The sequence below is a fragment of the Engystomops pustulosus genome, chromosome 6, assembly GCF_040894005.1.
Source record: "Engystomops pustulosus chromosome 6, aEngPut4.maternal, whole genome shotgun sequence".
NCBI classification, from domain to species: domain Eukaryota; kingdom Metazoa; phylum Chordata; class Amphibia; order Anura; family Leptodactylidae; genus Engystomops; species Engystomops pustulosus.
Window position 1 is genome coordinate 30541007 of NC_092416.1, and position 19819 is coordinate 30560825.

Sequence of the window (19819 nt, forward strand, 5' to 3'; positions counted from 1 at the left end):
TCAAGGGCTTGAATACTTAGGTAAAAACAACATTTTGTTTTATCCTTTATGACAAATTAGCAAATATTTCTCATTCTTATTCTCGAAAGGTTATGAATGCAGAATGATGGTGGAAATCTCATTTATTTAAAATTATAGCAAAAGGTCACATACAAATGTGAAAAAAACGGAGACTCTGAAGATATCCTGAACTTACTTGGTGCCTATGAAGAAGATATTGAGGCTTTGCAGTGCTTGTCCGTAGATTAAAAAACATGGCTGCTTTCTTCCAAACATTGCCACGCCTGACCATGGTTTATGTCCGTATTGCAACTCAGCTGCATAGAGAAGAATGGAATTGAAGTACCGGCACATACCATGGTCAAGTGTGGCGCTGTTTTAGAAGAAAGATGCCATGATTTTCAACCTCTGTACAACCCCTTTAAGAATCAGTAAATTCCATCATATATTACAGGGTGAACATCTGCCTATCCTCGCTATTTTGTTGACTTTCCGGTGTAGGACCCAGGAGACATATTATTGTGAAGCATCTCTGAAGCATTGTGAGAGTGCTGGAGGGTGACTGTCTCATAGGGTGCATTTCCTCCTGTGACCAGAGAAAGTCCAAATTTTAAAGGGAATCGGTCACTGAACCTCCCACAAATTCTTATGGACCAAGGATTTAGTGTCCCAAATCGCTCTATATCACCTCTGGCCGGAGCAGCAATATAAAAATGACACGTAGACTTCACTGAGTGCACTGCAATTGAAGCCCATATAGCACACCTTGTTATCACTGGGCACACAGCATAGGTCCGGCACATGTACACCCTAGAGACACCCTAGGGACAATATGACCAGGGCCCATCTCTAGGTAATTATAATAATATTTTTTTTATTCATTACGGCCATGGAAAACAATGATATTGGGCAAAATGGGAAACCGTTTGGACCTGTAGGTGGTTTAGTGCTCCAAATTGCCCTGGCAGATTCCCTTTAATTTTGTTCATATTTCTAAATTCAATATTTTGGGAACATTTTTTTTGTCCATGACAAAATCTTTAACAATAAATGATCATTTTGGCAATGACACACAGTGATGTTTTTGAAAGACGTTAAAGTCTTCAACGCTTTGACAAATAGGTGCCAGATCTTTAAATTTTGAATGTTAAAAAAGGATTTTTTTGACCTTCCGTTTGGTAGAACATTCTTACAAGTTCTGGTCAATGTGGACTATAATGTATATGGCTGGATCTGCTCAATAGATCACCAGACGATCATTCATTCCCAAACGTTCAACCATAAACCAACGTCTGTCTAATGTGTACGACCGCCTAGAACATGCAGGCTCTCCGCCTTATCTCCAGCTCCTCCAGTCTTCTGCTGCAATGTTTGTTCTTCCTGATAGAGTGGACATCTTTATTCTTTGTGTTTGGACGTGACGCAATGTCTCTCAGACAAGGCCAATTCTTTCCTTGATGCGCCTCTTCATCCAGCCAATCTCTATTGTTTCTGTCATCAGCTCTCTAGCATCTGTTTCATTATTCATTAGAGCTATTATTATGCTGGGACCCGATGTCATCTTCAACATGACAGTGAAGGCTGCAAAAAATCACCAAGTCCCGTGTGCCTGATGCATGTTGGTGAACCCGGTAAACACTGCTTAATGTGTCTGCTCTGCCAGATATTCAGCGTATATTTCTCCACCACCATAAGGGGATCATTACCTATCACTGCATCTGTCACTGGGCTGTCACCACAAATGTCCCCAGTGTATTCCAAATTAAATCCAGACAATTAAATGAGAAGTTACGAAAATATGGAGAAAAATAAAGAAGGAATAAGTATCCTAAAACCTGAAGATAGTATGAGTAAAATCTTCAGGAATAATCTCTATACTGGTGGGAGAATTATGGAGATCGCCTTTTGTATGGGTACAATTTTTTTGGATCGTCTCCAGTTTATTTAAAATCTTCTGTGAACATCACGAATATCAGAGAAATTTTGTGGATCATCTCCAGTATAGGTAAAATCTTTGCAGACCATCTTCAGGATGGGTGAAATCTTTGTGAAGCATCACCGGTATGGGTAAAATCCTCAAGGATCCTCTCCAGAATGGATGTGAATTTTGCAGATCATCTCTTGTGCACATGAAATCTTTGTGGAACATCTACAGAGTGCGGGAAATCTTAGGAGGTCATTTTCAACATCTCTCATAGAAATCTTTGCGTAACCTCTACAGAGTGGATAGATATTTGGAGATCATCTTCTGTTTGAGTGAAATCTTCAGGGATCATCTCTACTATGGATGAAATATTTGTGGATCATCTCTTGTGTGCTGGAAATCTTTGTGTAATATCTACAGAATGGGGGAATACTTTGGAGGTCCTATATATCTCCTATATGAGGGAAAGCTTTGAGAATAATCTTCTGTATGGGTGAAAATGTTGCCCCTCAAAGAGATGATCCCCAAAGATCTCATCTGTACAGGAGATGAGCTCCAAATAATTTCTCATACTAACCTTGATCACAAGTGAGTGAGACATATAAGAATTGGGCTTCTAGCAGTGCTGGGTGTCCGGGAGTAGTTGCCCTGTGTCATACTGGTGTCTATCAGCACAATATGGTCACAAAACATTTATGTATTTTCCTACCACCTGGTGACAACCCTAAAAATACCGGAGCACTCATCAGACCTGACATATTATAAGACGGTATCACACAAGCGATTCCCTGTGCCTGCAGCATGCTGCCTGCTGTGTCCTGCGAGGTCACCGACTCCTGGGGACACATTGTGCCGAGGATGATAGGTCTCCTCGCTGTCACTTGTTTGTGATATCTTTCTAATAGCGCAGGAGTCAGTGATGGCTTAGACTAGGGTCTCCCAGGAGGAGGATGAAGGGGTCAGGTCTATACCCGCTGACCCTCTCTCCCTCTCGCAGGTTGCACACAGACACCACAATTACTCTCTTCACAGAAACTCCACTCTTATTTTACAGCCAATTACACCTGAAGTGTTTTCAGCAATTCCACCGGAGCTCTCGCAATCCTTGTCCATTACCGAGGCACACCGGGCGGCTGCACACGGCACCGAGACGGCGCTCCATTGTTACATTAGAGTAGAAAACCGGAAGGCTCCATAGACAGATGCATGATGTGCTCATCAGTCAGATCACAGTACTTACCCCATGAGGGGGGTAGGTCAGCCAGCCCCAATCTCCAGGAATTGTTGCTGTGTCCAATAAATTCACTAGAAAAAAAAAGAGAAATAAGGCAAAATTATTGTCCATGTATAAAACACGGCACTAGATGGGATAATGTATTTACTTTACTACTAGACATATCAGGATCTATCAGCACACGGCTAAAGATTAGAGACCGGGTGGGCAATTCATTTTCCCAAGGGTCCACATATGAAAATGGATTGGTTTTAGACTAAAATATTTATATGGGTTCTTCAGGCATAGCAAGTTAGGCCCTATCCACAGGATACGACTAAACTTGCTGATTGGTGGGGGTCTCAATGATGGGACCCCTACGGATCTCAAAAACAGGAGCCCATTGTACCCCTGTTGCGCTCAAGAGGAAGAGAGCAGCCAGCGCATGCTTTATTTATCTCTATGGTGCTGATGATGATTGCCGATCACGGCGCTCGGCTATCTCCAACAGCGCAATAGAGATGTACAGAGCAGCCAGCACATAGGCAATTGGTTCCTACGGCCATCTCGAGCACAACGGATCCCCGTTCTTGACATCACTGAGACCCCCACCGATCACCAAGTTTGGCCCTGTGGGTAGGGCCTAACTTGCTATGACTGGAGAACCCCTTTAACTCAGTTGTACCCAATACCTATATACTGTATACAGTTTATAGCTGATCCCTAGATAAAAAAAACAGGAAATAAAACATCGCAACGATTCAATGAAAATATGGAGGACCTAATTGCATCATTATTTAATGATTGGGAGGGATGCTTACACGGATCGGTCAGAGATAGATAGTGGGCCGAATCTGGCCAAGAGCCGTATAATGCCCAGGTCTGGCATAACTGTCAAGAACAGGTATCAGGATCTGTCAGCAGAAGAACCATCACCTGATGGACAAAATATTTACTGACTACCAGAGGCTTTAGGATCTGTCATCAGGAGAACCATCACTAGAGGACCATAAGGAGTTGTAGGATTATAAGCTGAAGAACCATCACTAGAGGACAAAACGTTTACTGACAACGAGGAGAGGCATCAAGACCTGTCAGCAGAAAATCATCTTTCTATAATGCAGAAAACCTTAACTTGACCCCTTGCAATTCCTTTTATATCTATCTAACTGTATTGCTATCTATTTATCCATGTATATTTATCCACATTTATGTATATCTATGACCAACCTACTTATATATTTTTATGTATCTACCTTTGTATGACCAGATTTCTCAGGCAGCAGCACATTAAGGGTGTCCTCCCATTCCATGATGTCAGACACATCTATCTATCTATCTATCTATCTATCTATCTATCTATCTATCCCATATCTATCTCATATCTATCTATCCCATATCTATCTATCTATCCCATATCTATCTATCTATCCCATATCTATCTATCTATCTATCTATCTTATATCTATCTATCTATCTCATATCTATCTATCTATCTCATATCTATCCATCTATTGACTATCTATCATATATATATATATCTATCTCATATCTATCTTTCTATCTATCTATCTATCTATCTATCTATCTATCTATCTATCTATCTATCTATCTAACTATCAATCATATATCTATCTATCTATTGTCTATCTATCATCTATCTATCTATCTATCTATCTATCAATTACATATCTATGGATTATCTTTTATTTATCAATTTGTCTATCTCACATCTATCTATCTAGGCAAAGGAAAAAACATGTAGTTAAAAAATGTTGTAGAGGATTTATTCCATATCTATCTATCTATCTATCTATCTATCTATCTATCTATCCCATATCTATCTATCTATCTATCTATCTATTTATATGTATATCTATCTATCTATCTATCTATCTATCTATCTATCTCATATCTATCTCTATCTATCTACCATCTCTCTGTTGCATATCTATCACACATCTTTCCAGCTCCTTTCTATCTATCTATCTATCTATCAATCTATATATCTCATATCTATCTATCTATCTATCTTATATCTATCTATCTATCTTATATGTATCTATCTATCTATCTATCTCATATCTATCTATCTATCTATCTATCTATCTATCTATCTATCTCATATCTATCTCTATCTATCTACCATCTCTCTGTTGCATATCATCTATCTATCTATCTATCTATCTATCTATCTATCTATCTATCTATCTATCTTATATGTATCTATCTATCTCATATCTATCTATCTATCTATATATCTCATATCTATCTATCTATCTCATATCTATCTCTATCTATCTACCATCTCTCTGTTGCATATCTATCACACATCTTTCGATCTCCTTTCTATCTATCTGCATTATCACAAGGGTTAAGGATACATGTAGTCCGAGCTCACGTATATATAATTATAGCATCTCCACAACCGGCAGCTCGACGGTCAATGATGTAGGAACTGTCCCCTCCGGCTACAATTGCTCACGATTAAAACTTCAAAGGGTTCCCAGGAGATTTCTTGGCCGGCTCCAATTCCTTTGGAACAATTCCCTTCACATTGATAATTAAACCCTTATCGGCCCATGTTCCAGGAATAATGCAGAATATGAATGCAGAACTTTCCCTCCCAGTGACCGAGTTCACATCGGGTTCATCTGTGATGTCAGCAGCGTTTACGGAGGCGAATCCTTCTACACTGAGGTGACCTGGAAATGTGAAACATTGGGAGCTATCATCTGTACCCAATACGGCCCTGAGACCCCCAACACAGCCGCATTCAGAAGTCATCCAGGTCTCATCCCCCCGTGTACGACTACCGGGTCACACCCCTACTATGCTCAGGAGGGGCACACGGGGACCCCCTGATAATGAGGAGAATGGGGAGAAAGATTGGGATGATAATTAGCAGGAGAAGGCGACAATTTTATCACATTAATCACATGTTGGCCATTAAAGGGGTTGTCCACTTTCAACAAATTCCAGCAAATAATTGATATTGTTTGTGTAATGAAAAGATGTACAAAGGTCCAATATACTTTCTGGCAGTTTTCTAGATCTCTGCTTGCTGTCATTCAGCAGGAAGTTTACTTTCTGTGGCTAAACACTGATCCCTAGTCATGTGATGTTACACAGGTGCACGGCTCATTATATCCCTGGTCATGTGATGTCACACAGGTGCATTGCTCGTTCCATCACTGGTCATGTGCTGTCACACACAGGTGCATTGCTCGTTCCATCACTGGTCATGTGCTGTCACACACAGGTACACGGCTCGTTTCATCTCTGGTCATGTGATGTCACACAGGTGAACAGCTCGTTACATTCCTTGTCATGTGATGTCACGCAGGTGCACCACTCGTTACATCCCTGGTCATATGATGTCACAAAGGTGCATTGCTCGTTCCATCACTGGTCATGTGCTGTCACACACAGGTACACGGCTCGTTTCATCTCTGGTCATGTGATGTCACACAGGTGAACAGCTCGTTACATTCCTTGTCATGTGATGTCACGCAGGTGCACCACTCGTTACATCCCTGGTCATATGATGTCACAAAGGTGCACAGCTCCTTACATCCCTGGTCATGTGATGTCACACAGGTGCACCACTCGTTACCTCCCTGATCATTTGATGTCACACAGGTGCACCACTCGTTACTTCCCTGGTCATGTGATGTCACACAGGTGCACCGCTTGTTATATACCTGGTCATGTAATGTCACACAGGTGCACCACTGCTTATATCTCTGATCATTAGATGTCACACAGGAGCACGGCCCATTATATCCCAGCTCATGTGATGTCACACAGGTGCCGGTTCATTAGCACACAGCTCTGATTACTCTCTGTGATATAACAAGCCGTGCACCTGTGTGACATCAGAGACTGGTGCTTATCCACAGGAAGTAAACAATGAAGCTTCCATAGCAGGACAGCAAGCAGAGATCTAGAAAAACATAAAGGAACTGATACAGAAAGTATATTGGAAAATTGTATAACTTTTCATTGCACAAACAATATGAATTAGTTGCTGGAATTTGCTATAAGTGGACAGCGCCTGTAAAGATGTTTAAAGAGGTCTCACTTATTGGGTGATTGCTGCATTATGCAAAATACCCACTGGAAACGCCAGTGGCTGGTGCTGGTAATGATGGCCGGTGTTAACCAGCTAAATGCTGCCAAGAAAAGCCACTAGGGGCACTTAAACTCCCAGCGGCATGTTGAGAGTGTAGAAGACTCCAGCCTTATCATTTCAGTAGATCTGTTACAATGTGCTAGTGGTACATTGTAACAGATCATCAGTAAAATCCTCATAAAACACCATTACAAATAGTTAAAATCACTCTCCTTTCCCTAGAACTCATATAATAAATACATTTTAAAAAATCAAAATCATATTGCCACGTCCCACAAGTCCAGACCAATCAAACTATAAACAGTTATTCCTGGCAATGTACATTGTAATGTAAAATTACATGCAACATACAAGATAGGGTCTGTAGGTTTGTTCTGAAGTTGAATTTGTATGTAAGTCGGAACTGTATATTTTATCATTTTAACCCCTCCCGATTTTTATTTGATTTTAAAAATGTTGGGTTGTCATAAGAACCAGGATCAACAATAAATCTTTATTACAGACACCTGTGATAACTGTTATAGCTGATTATTGTAGCCTAAGGCTAAAGGACAGTAAATTACCAACATCCAGAGGTCCGTTTGTAACTAGGGGTCGTCTGTAAGTCAGGTGTTCTTAAGTAGGGGACCGCCCGTAGTGCCACTTTTTCAACATTTCACAACATAAAAAATTTAATAAAAAGCAATCAAAACGTTGTGTAGTCTGAAAAATGTTAGAAATTAAATCATGTTCCACAAAAAAAAAACATCTTACAGATTGCCGTACTGGTGTCAGAATGTGGCAAAATAGCATTTTTATTTTTTTCTTACCAAATTTTTTTACTTTCTTAAATCTATTCCAAGCTACATACATTAGCTATACCCCTGATCGAACCGAACAAGAGACTAAAGGGGAGGCGTCATTTATAGCGCACAATGAAAGCCGTAAAAACAGAGGCCACATGAAACGTGCACGAAAAAAAAAACGCAGAGCATTTAGAATTTTTTTCCTGCTTCCCAGTACATGTCCTGGAATATTCTACACCACCACTAGGAAGTAACATTTGCAGAAAATTTGCAGAAAACAAGCCCTCATACAGCTCTGCACATGGAAAAATAAAAAAAGTTATGAATTTTTAAAGGAGGGAAGCAATAAATGGAAACACAAAACCGAAAAATCGATGAGAAGGGGTTAATCGTGGTAGTGATGGTGGTAATTATGTTAACGATATGGGTGATGATGATGACGGGAAGGATGATATGAAGGGACCATGCACTAACCGGGATTGTAAGGGTAACCCTAGAAGACCCTAACCCCAATTGTAAGGATAACTCTAGATGAGTTCACACAAACCTTCATTGAAAAGATGTGACCAGATCCTAACTCAGATCGTAAGATGTAGGGATGAATCCCTATCCCTATTTGTAGAGATATTTGTAACAAGGATAATCCTTGTTGTGGTTTTACTCTAACTCCAATTCAACGGATAACTATAGAACAGCTGTAAGGATAATCCTAGATGTGACCTGACCCTAACTCCAATCGTAAGGATAATCCTATATGTGACTACACTCTAACCCCAATTACACTATACAAGAACCATAGTAGGACATTAACTATGCAAATCATTTTATAGATCCATTTGTAGTGTATTTAGAGTGAAAACACTAGAGTGAAAAGTCACCATAAAAACAAATAATAATATTGTTTTTATTATCTTATGATTCTTTTTATAATAATAAAGATGATTTCTTTTGGAAAGATATCCCTATATATGAAAACCGGACCAAATCATCAACTAAAAGGATAACCCTAGATATGACCTTCCACTAACACTTATTGTAAAGATAAGCTAATTACAAGTATAACCATAGATGAAACCATGTTCTACTGTGAGGATAACCCTAGATGTGTCCTGGCCATGACTCAAATTGTAAAGATAAACGTAGATGTGACCATGTTCTAAACCCAATTATAAGGATAACCCAAGATGTGACTAAGCTGTAACCTGAATTTTAGTTCTAAGAACAATCCTAAATGTACCCAGAGACTAATTGTAAGGACAACCCTTGAGTTGAATTGAGCCTAGACCTACCCGTATTTTCCGGACTATAAGGCGCACTTAAAAGCCTTGGATTTCCGTGGAAATCCAAAGTGCGCCTTATAGTCCGGTGCACCCTATGTATGGCGCTGGGCAGCGGACCCTACTTACATAGGTCCCCGCTACCGGAGACCGGAGACAGCAGATCTCCAGCGGGAACTGCAGACCACGCGGCACGAACAACTTCTGCCGCGTGGTCTGCAGTTCCCGCTGGAGATCTGCTGTCTCCGGTAGCGGGGACCTATGTAAGTATGGTCCGCTGCCCTCCTCCACCTCCCCCTCACCTTCCCCGCTCACCTTCCCCGCGTTCCCCGTCGTGTCTCGGCGTCGCGTCCAGTCGCGTCTCGGCGTCGCGTCCCGTCGCGTCCCGTCGGGTCTCCGCTCCGCCCCCGGACCTCTGCCACGCCCCGGACCCCATGCCTTATAGTCCGATGCGCCTTATATATGGAATTATTACGGTGCGCCGTATAGGGCGAAAAATACGGTAATTGTTTAGATAATAATAATAATATTAATTCTTTATATACAGATTACACAGCGCTGCACAAAGCATGACAAATCGGTCCCTGTCCCCAATGGGGTTCACAATCTAAACAACCTACCAGTATGTTTTGGAGTGTGGGAGGAAACCGGAGGACCCAGAGGAAATCCACGCAAACACGGAGAGAACATACAAACTCATTGCAGATGTTGACCTGGGTGTGACTAGAACCCAGGACTCCAGTGCTGCAAGGCAGAAGTGCCACCCAACTCAAATTAAGAAGAAATAAGCAAGAGAGGACTTGATAAATTTATATAAATACGGTAAAAAGTTTTGTCTTCAATTCAAAAGACAAGGGGGTGGTCTCTCCTTTGAGATTAAACTTTTAAAATGTTTCTTTTCCAGACGCGACAAGGCTTCTTTACTGTAAGTGAAAGGATTCCGTGGAATAGCCTAGCTCAGGTGCAGAGCACAGCAGAGACAGAAGAGAACTTAAAAAAGAGCCCAGATGCTGATTATTATAGCAAAGTGAAATAGATGGTTATGTTATAATATAGAATTGTGTTCTCTTACACCCCCTTCCCTCCAGCCCCTTCCTTTGTCTTCCTCAGTTGAACTTGATGGACATATGTCTTTTTTCAACTTTACTAACTAAGATATGACCTGGCCATAACCCTAATAGTAAGACTAAGCCTAGATGTAATCAGATCCTGACCCTATTTGTAACTAATAACCAATTGTGCACCTGCCATGAGGCAAGTTGAGCATTTTGCCTCAGGCAGCACTACCCTCAGGAAACCGAGGAGGGGGCACAGTCATCCGCTACAAAGCAGAACCTGACACTTAACAACAGTATCTCTTCACACAATGTCAGAATGAATGAAAGTCACTGCATGGATAACTTACTTAATACAAAAGTGACATGATGTGTAAGTATTGGATGGGGCGAAAGGAGACACCTCTCTATAGTTTGCCTCAGGAAGAAGTCTAGGTTTGCCCCTGGCGATAACCATAATAAACCTAAGTGTTAGAATACAAATAACCTGAAAAAATAAGGATAACCCTTACCCTTGTCGTGACCTGCTCGTAACCCTATATGTCAGAATCACCCTAACCCTGCACTAGAATGCGGCTGTGTCGTAAGGGCGTATTACATGAGACAATGATGGATCAAACAATGATTTTTAAGTGATTAAACAACGAATATTCTTCATATTTTTTGACATCATTGTGACATAGAAATAGAAGGAAATGAGTGATAATCATCTGCCCATGTAAAAGGTGTAAACACAAGTCATATAACTAGCACTGCTACAGCTCTGCTACACCGGCTCCCAGTATTCCAGGTATTCTTCATACCGTTCCAGCACAGCTATGCCTTATACACAGGTTCTCCGCACAATCCACCACTATCAGTCTCTATATTTGATGGCACTTGCCCTAATCCATCTTCATCCATAGCAATTTACAGGAAAGATTGAGGCTCATAATCCTTAACCTTTGACCCTCTAGTCCCCTGTTATGACTCATCGGGATTCGGAAGACTCCCAAACACATCTAGTCCTCACCCGAGTGGGTCAAATTCCGGCAGCTGAAGACAAAATAACGGGGGCATCAGGATGGGCCTAGTCTGTGAGGAAAACATGGCCGCACCACTGGATATATTACCAATCACACCGCATACGTGGGACAGACGTATCATATATAAGGCGCACCGGATTATAAGACGCACCGGATTATAAGGATGAATGACCAGCAGGTGGCAGACCTGTGCACAGTTCAAGGCAGCTGTTGTCTGTAAGTACGGTTCATATATAAGGTGCACTGGACTATAAGGCGCACCTTTGATTTCTGAGAAAAATAAAAGGATTTTTTGTGCGCCTTATAGTCCGAAAAATACGGTACAAGTGTACATCTCATGCTACACATATCCCAAAAGTACGTATAACCCATCATATAAAACACTGCTGTACCGTCCAAATGTGTTCTCCTCACACGTAACACATGAATGTACAACCACAAGCATAGGTAAAGCATATATATTACACAGGTATACACAGAAATCCATGTCTAGTATATACAACCTCTCACATATAGAACGTTTATGGAAGGCAGTACACATATAGCACATGTATATACTACTACACACATAACACAGGAATGTACATCACCTAATATACAATATAACACATATAACAACACTGCACGTGTGCGCACATCATTTATGTATGGAAGACGTGTGTGTACATCGGTAACATATATGAGTCAGCCATTATAAATGCAGTATCTTCTATCTATTGACCTATCATATCAGTTACTAGTGGTAATAATTAGGAATGATGTGGGGACCAGCTGTCATCCTCATTCTCCTAATCATATGTATCATCATCACACTTATTATTGTACTTATCTGCATCATCAACACCATCACCCTTATCATTCTCCTCATCTGTTTCATCATCATCCTCATCATTGTCATGCATCATAATCATTGTCCTTATCTGGATCATCATCCATCTCCTTACCTGGATCATCATCCTCATCATTTGAATATCTGCATGATCATCCACATTATTCTCCTCATCTGTATCACCATCATTGTTATCACCCTTATCATTCATTTCATCTGTATCATCATCATTCCACTTATCAATCTTCTTATCTGTACTATCATCATCCTCACACTCTTCTCATCCATATTATCATGCTCCTTCTCATTCTCATGCTCCTTCTCGCATCATCATCATCATCATCATCAAGCTTATCATGCTCCATTTCTGCATCATCTTCAGCATTCTCCTCATTTGTATCATCATGCTCCTAACCTGTATCATCATCATCACTTTTCTCATTCTTCTCATCTTCACAATCAACATCATCATCACTCATATCAATCTCCTCATCTGCATCATCATCTCCCTTATTCTCATCATCTGTATCATCGATACTGATGCCATTCTCCTCATTCGTATCATTATTATCATCATCTCCTTTATCATTCACATAATCTGTACCATCTTCACTCTTGTCCTTCTCCTCATCCATATGATCATCATCACTCTCCTCATTCTCCTCATCCATATGATCATCATCACTCTCATCATTCTCCTCATCCATATGATCATCATCACTCTCATCATTCTCCTCATCCATATGATCATCATCACTCTCATCATTCTCCTCATCCACATGATCATCATCACTCTCATCATTCTCCTCATCATGGTTTTCATCTGTGGTTTGCACTGGGGCAATGCCCAATACTCTGTTTATTTTACAGGTGTCCTTCTACACTCTACCTACATATCAGGAGACACATTCAGGGGCGTAACCTGAGGGGGTGCAGAGGTTGCGGTCGCACCAGGGTCCAAGAGGTTTAGGGGGCCCTTATGGTGTCACTTTCCCATATGAGAAGACTATTACTATAAACCAAACATTATAGTCAGACTTTGCACTGGGGCCCATCAGCTTCTAGTTACACCACTGGACACATGATATGGACATCCATGGCCCGTACCATCTGTCATGTTAGAATCTGGTAAAACTAAAACAGGGGCAGTTCATGGCCTAGTAGAGAATACAAAAACAACATAAAAAAAGAGAAGGGTAAGAACCAGGGGGTAAAATCTTTAGTGTGGACCATAGACAAGGTGGTGCAGATAGATACATGACATATGAAGCATAACCTCACATGATGCAGACCTCCAATTAAATGACTGAGACCCCTCCATACAAGAAATTGAAAGATTGATATTTCTACATATAGAACATCCCATGACTCGAGACCTCAACATCCAGGACATTAGATGATAACAAATAATTGCACCCAGAGGACATTACATGACCTGGACCACCACATGACTGAGACCACAACATGACCTGGACCACCACATGACTGAGACCACAACATGACCTAGACCACCACATGACTGAGACCACAACATGACCTGGACCACCACATGACTGAGACCACAACATGACCTGGACCACCACATGACTGAGACCACAACATGACCTAGACCACCGCATGACTGAGACCACAACATGACCTAGACCACCGCATGACTGAGACCACAACATGACCTGGACCACCACATGACTGAGACCACAACATGACCTGGACCACCACATGACTGAGAACACAACATGACCTAGACCACCGCATGACTGAGAACACAACATGACCTAGACCACCGCATGACTGAGACCACAACATGACCTAGACCACCGCATGACTGAGACCACAACATGACCTAGACCACCGCATGACTGAGACCACAACATGACCTAGACCACCGCATGACTGAGACCACAACATGACCTAGACCACCGCATGACTGAGACCACAACATGACCTAGACCACCGCATGACTGAGACCACAACATGACCTAGACCACCGCATGACTGAGACCACAACATGACCTAGACCACCACATGACTGAGACCACAACATGACCTAGACCACCGTATGACTGAGACCACAACATGACCTAGACCACCACATGACTGAGAACACAACATGACCTAGACCACCGCATGACTGAGAACACAACATGACCTAGACCACCGCATGACTGAGACCACAACATGACCTAGACCACCACATGACTGAGACCACAACATGACCTAGACCACCGCATGACTGAGAACACAACATGACCTAGACCACCACATGACTGAGAACACAACATGACCTAGACCACCGCATGACTGAGAACACAACATGACCTAGACCACCGCATGACTGAGAACACAACATGACCTAGACCACCACATGACTGAGACCACAACATGACCTGGACCACCACATGACTGAGACCACAACATGACCTAGACCACCGCATGACTGAGAACACAACATGACCTGGACCACCGCATGACTGAGAACACAACATGACCTAGACCACCGCATGACTGCGAACACAACATGACCTAGACCACCGCATGACTGAGACCACAACATGACCTAGACCACCGCATGACTGAGACCACAACATGACCTGAACCACCACATGACTGAGACCACAACATGACCTGGACCACCACATGACTGAGAACACAACATGACCTAGACCACCGCATGACTGAGACCACAACATGACCTGGACCACCACATGACTGAGAACACAACATGACCTAGACCACCGCATGACTGAGAACACAACATGAACTAGACCACCGCATGACTGAGACCACAACATGACCTAGACCACCACATGACTGAGACCACAACATGACCTAGACCACCGCATGACTGAGAACACAACATGACCTAGACCACCGCATGACTGAGACCACAACATGACCTAGACCACCACATGACTGAGACCACAACATGACCTAGACCACCGTATGACTGAGACCACAACATGACCTAGACCACCGCATGACTGAGACCACAACATGACCTAGACCACCGCATGACTGAGACCACAACATGACCTAGACCACCGCATGACTGAGACCACAACATGACCTAGACCACCACATGACTGAGACCACAACATGACCTGGATCACCACATGACTGAGACCACAACATGACCTAGACCACCGCATGACTGAGACCACAACATGACCTAGACCACCGCATGACTGAGACCACAACATACAGGACCACACATAAGGAGATCTCTTCAAATAGATAGATGATGTGTCCAATCCAAACAATATATTACATGACCAAGACCTGGACATTGTGTGACCAAGACATTTATATTGGACATTAAAAGAATAAACCCCAACATGAAGAACATTAATTAGCTAAGATTCCCACTAGAGGTAAATAGCATGAGGACATATCATGGCCTAAAACACAACTTTACATGACCAAGACCTATACAACCAGGATATTATATGACATCTATAGAACAACATACATCACCGAGTACACATAAGAATTTTATATAATCTACATCCGGACATTCATGATATTACACGACTGAGACCTCTACATACTACATATGATACACTATACTCACCAACCATACAAGAACAATACAACAACTCAACATGTCTAAGACATCTACACCGGAGGCATTGCATGATTGAGACATTGATGCATAAGTTACTACACAATGAAGACCTCCTCAGACAAGACTTATAATACCCAAAACATCCTGTATAAAACATAACATGACCAAGAGTTGGCCGAAAACTGCAAACACTGCGTTCTCCACAAACACATGATTAAAGTCTCAAAGATATTACTAAGACTTCCACTAATTGGACTTTTTTGGATGAAAGCCTTCACAGTCAGGAAAATACAGGCAGTCCCCGGGTTATGTAAAATATAGGTTCCATAGGTTTGTACTTAAGTTGAATTTGTATGTCAGTCGAAACTGTATATTTTATAATTGTCGATCCAGACAAAAAAATTTTGGCCCAGTAACAATTGTAGTTTGATCACAGAGGCTATAGGGGTACATCTTTAACTAGGGGTCGACCTCAGGCGGTCCCCTACTTAAGGACACCCGACCTACAGACGACCCATAGTTAAAGACAGATCCCTCTGCCCACCTTGACCTCTTGTGAAGTTTCTGGATGTTACTATAGTCCCAGGCTGCAATGATCAGCTGTAATGTGTCTGTAATGAAGCTTTATGGATAATCCTTGGTCCAATGACAGCAAAAAATTTTGAAACTCCAATTGTCACTGGGGCAAAAAAAAAAAAATTGCCTCCGACTACAATTATAAAATATACAGTTTCGACTTACATACAAATTCAACTTAAGAACAAATCTTCGGAAACTATCTTGTATGTAACCCGGGGGCTGCCTGTATTGGTAGAATTGGATAGAGGAATGTGCTGAGGAAGAACATAAGTGCCAAAGTTCCTAAATCTTCAGGCTCTACTTGATCTGAGACATAAATGTCATTATCACAAAGATACGGTACTTGTATACAGTAGACCTGAGCTTCCAAAATACGTTTTCCTTATGTAGGTTTGTCATCACTCTCCCAATGGAAGATGTGAGAGAAAATAATAATTAGGTGCTACAAGAGTGGTCTCTAGCTGAGGGAGTTCTTGAGGGAACATAAGGGTCTGGTGAGGATAGATGGGTTTAGAGAGTAAGAATAGTCCAAAGCAGACAGCAGGATCTGGGTAAAAATGAGGTTCTGGTGGCAGTTTTGAACTGGCCCTCCAAAGTACTAGGGTATCCTCCAATGCACCCAGACTCTAACCTAACACAGTATCACCAAGATACTCATTTGTAAGCTAATAAGGCCTATTACTCAGAGGATGAGGAAATGTGGGACCCCAGAGTGATCAGTGTGCCCAAGGAACCCCAGTCTAATAATGTCTGGCTGGGACCAAGGACACCTGAGGAGACAGAGTGGTCTGGCGTTGAAAGAAGGGCCTGGAGGAGAACAAGGAGTCTGAAGGAGAGTGGGGTGGGGAAGGCCTAGAGGTGAAGATGAGACTGAAGAAGACAAAGGGTTCTGGAGGAAACAGAGGAATTTAGGGGGACAGACAAAAGAGTGTGGAGGAGTAAAGGGGCATTAAGAAGACAGAAGAAGGTCTACAGAGGACAGAAAGGTCTTGAGGAGACATTGGCATATGAAGTGGGTATAGAGGATTTTGTAGAGGAAAGAGAGGTTTGAGGTAGACATTGAGAACTGGCTGGAGGGGAGCGATGGTTCTGCAGAAGATGGTGACTTTGGAAGATACAGAGCAATCTAGAGGTGACAGGTGAGTGTGGAGAAGATAGAGGGGTCTGAAGGAGTGTGCATGGAAGTTTGGAGGGGACAGGGGGTTGTATTCTCCTCTCCCCTCTGATAACACACTCATGCTTGACCAAACAGAATGAACATGTATATGGGAATGGTGGGAGGAATAGCTGTCAAACAAGTGTTCACCTGACAGCTATCTAGGGTCCAAAGGCAGCTTAAGAAGTACTATAGACATTGTGATCACGTAGAGAAGCGTGAGAGTCAGTGATTCAAGGATCCGGCATTTTTTCGTTATTTGCTACGCAATATGAGAAATAAGCGGGAGGATTTTGGGGTGACTTAATAGTAAAGCTGTGATTACGAGGAGGCAGGTATATATATATACGTATTTGGTCCATGTGAGGGCTGCATAATGTGTATTTTCCAGAATTTTATTTACGAATTGCACATGGAATGAGGGGCAACTATCAATGGTGTGAATGCAGACATGGTAAGTCATCTCCTACCCCCACCACCTATTGTGGAGGTCCTTCATGATGCTTGCTTGCTGGTGTTTATTGGTGATTGGTCCTATATATTGGTGCTTTGTGGGGTCATATGCTGTGCAATATGTTCTTGCTGGCCATACGCAATTGATTTAGCTTGTTTGGCCAACAGCTATCTCTTCCGATTCTGGCACAAACAAGCGTCAGTCAGTTTCGGCTGAGCATGCATGTTTACTGCCATGGGGAGATAAGCGGCTGCAGATATCTCTTACACCGTGTACCTTCTAGGAAGTTAACATCCAATGCGACTAATAATTGGATTTAGTCCGATCCCATGAAAACCTGAGCTCCTCAGCAGTGTCTCCAATATGACTTATTTGTCTCCAATATGACTATAGGTAGGTATCAGCACCGGGACTATGTGATATTTTATGCAGGCAGTGGAATAGACTAAGCTGACACCAATTATCATACAAAGACTGTGGTTTGATAACGTAGACGCCATAGTTGGCGTCGCATTTTACCTGTCTGACATGGGCTTCTCTGCACGGACTTGACATAAGTTGGATGTGTCAGAGAGGGAACTGCGTGTGTAACTTGGCACATCTGTGGTAGCCGCTGATAGCCTCAGTCATTTGATAGAGATATCAAGTTTGGCAGCTCCCCAGCCATTGTCCACACTTCAAAGGACCTGTCCCACCTTGTCGCCCCAGGCGAAAAAACCAGGCAGCATTGTCTGGAGGACCTCAGAGAGTATTTTTATGTTGTACCTTCAAAGCAACCCAGGATCAATGACAGCTGCAACTTTAGAATGGAAGAACCATCTCCCCAGGTTCTGCTCCATTCCAGCAGCTTCTTAAATGTGCCGTAAATAAAGAGTTCCTCATGCAAATTCGTTAAAAAACGTAAAAGAGAATATGGAAACTAACATAGTGGTGGAGGTGATGGATGAAAGTGTCAGACTGAAGTAAAACTGACTCTTACCTTCACTGCCACCAGCCGAGACATAGGAGACCACAGAAAACCCGATGCACAGCATGCAAGCAATCCGGGGAGCCTGTGCCATTGGAAGCGAGCGCTCCTGCCTAGATCTTTGGCCGTCTCTTCTCTTTAGAAGCTCTCAGGATCACTGCGATACAGACGCCAGCAAATCCTAGAGCACTTTAAATCCATTTTCTCACATACACATAGGCAGGCTGCAAGGAGGAGGAGGGGGTAGGCTGCCTGTCAACGGCTAGCAGCCAATTGTACCGAAAGCCCCCATCCATCCCACATCTGCTGCACCCCCCCTGCTCATCCACAGCACAGCGGAGCAGACACTTTCTCACCTCTCCAAAACTGGAGTGTATATGATAACATTGGACTGAACTTAGGAAGAAGGACATGTTCGGGGCAAACATTAACATGGGGAGGGGGGGGGGGGTTAGTTACTAAACTCAAAACTTCGAAGAATTCGATGCCCTATATATAAAAATACATAGTGTGTGGGAATATATGTAAGTATCCGAGCTATTGGATCAGTAATACAAAACAGACAGTGGTATAATGAGTACATCAAGTCCTCAGTACATCCGAAAATTGGGTCACCATTACCAGTGGGGTACCACAGGGGGCAGTATTGGACCCATTTCTCATATCTATATTTTTAATAACGACCTTGTAGAGAGATTGCACAGTAAATGATTATTTTATTTTGTGCACAATACTAAACTGGATAAAGGAATGATAGAAGATGACATATCTGGGGAGAAGAGCAGCAAATGACGCTTAAAAATGTAAAGTTATGCACATGTGAAGGGTTAATACAAACCATTAGTACATATTAAA

General features: G+C 42.3%; 1 protein-coding gene across 2 annotated transcripts in view; it reads right to left on the reverse strand.

Moving 5' to 3' along the window:
* EPHA8 (EPH receptor A8) overlaps positions 1–19299 on the reverse strand; it is a 58067-nt gene extending 38768 nt beyond the window's left edge. Inside the window, exons 1-2 of one of the 2 annotated variants that reach the window (XM_072155449.1) lie at positions 18977–19299; positions 3165–3229 (exon numbers count right to left, since the gene is read on the reverse strand). In XM_072155449.1, coding sequence (XP_072011550.1) covers positions 3165–3229; positions 18977–19058 — 147 coding nt within the window. In that variant the 5' untranslated portion in view covers positions 19059–19299. The remainder of the gene's footprint in view (positions 1–3164; positions 3230–18976) is intronic. The other variant, XM_072155450.1, reaches the window with a different exon arrangement.
* Between the last annotated feature and the right edge of the window lie 520 nt (positions 19300–19819).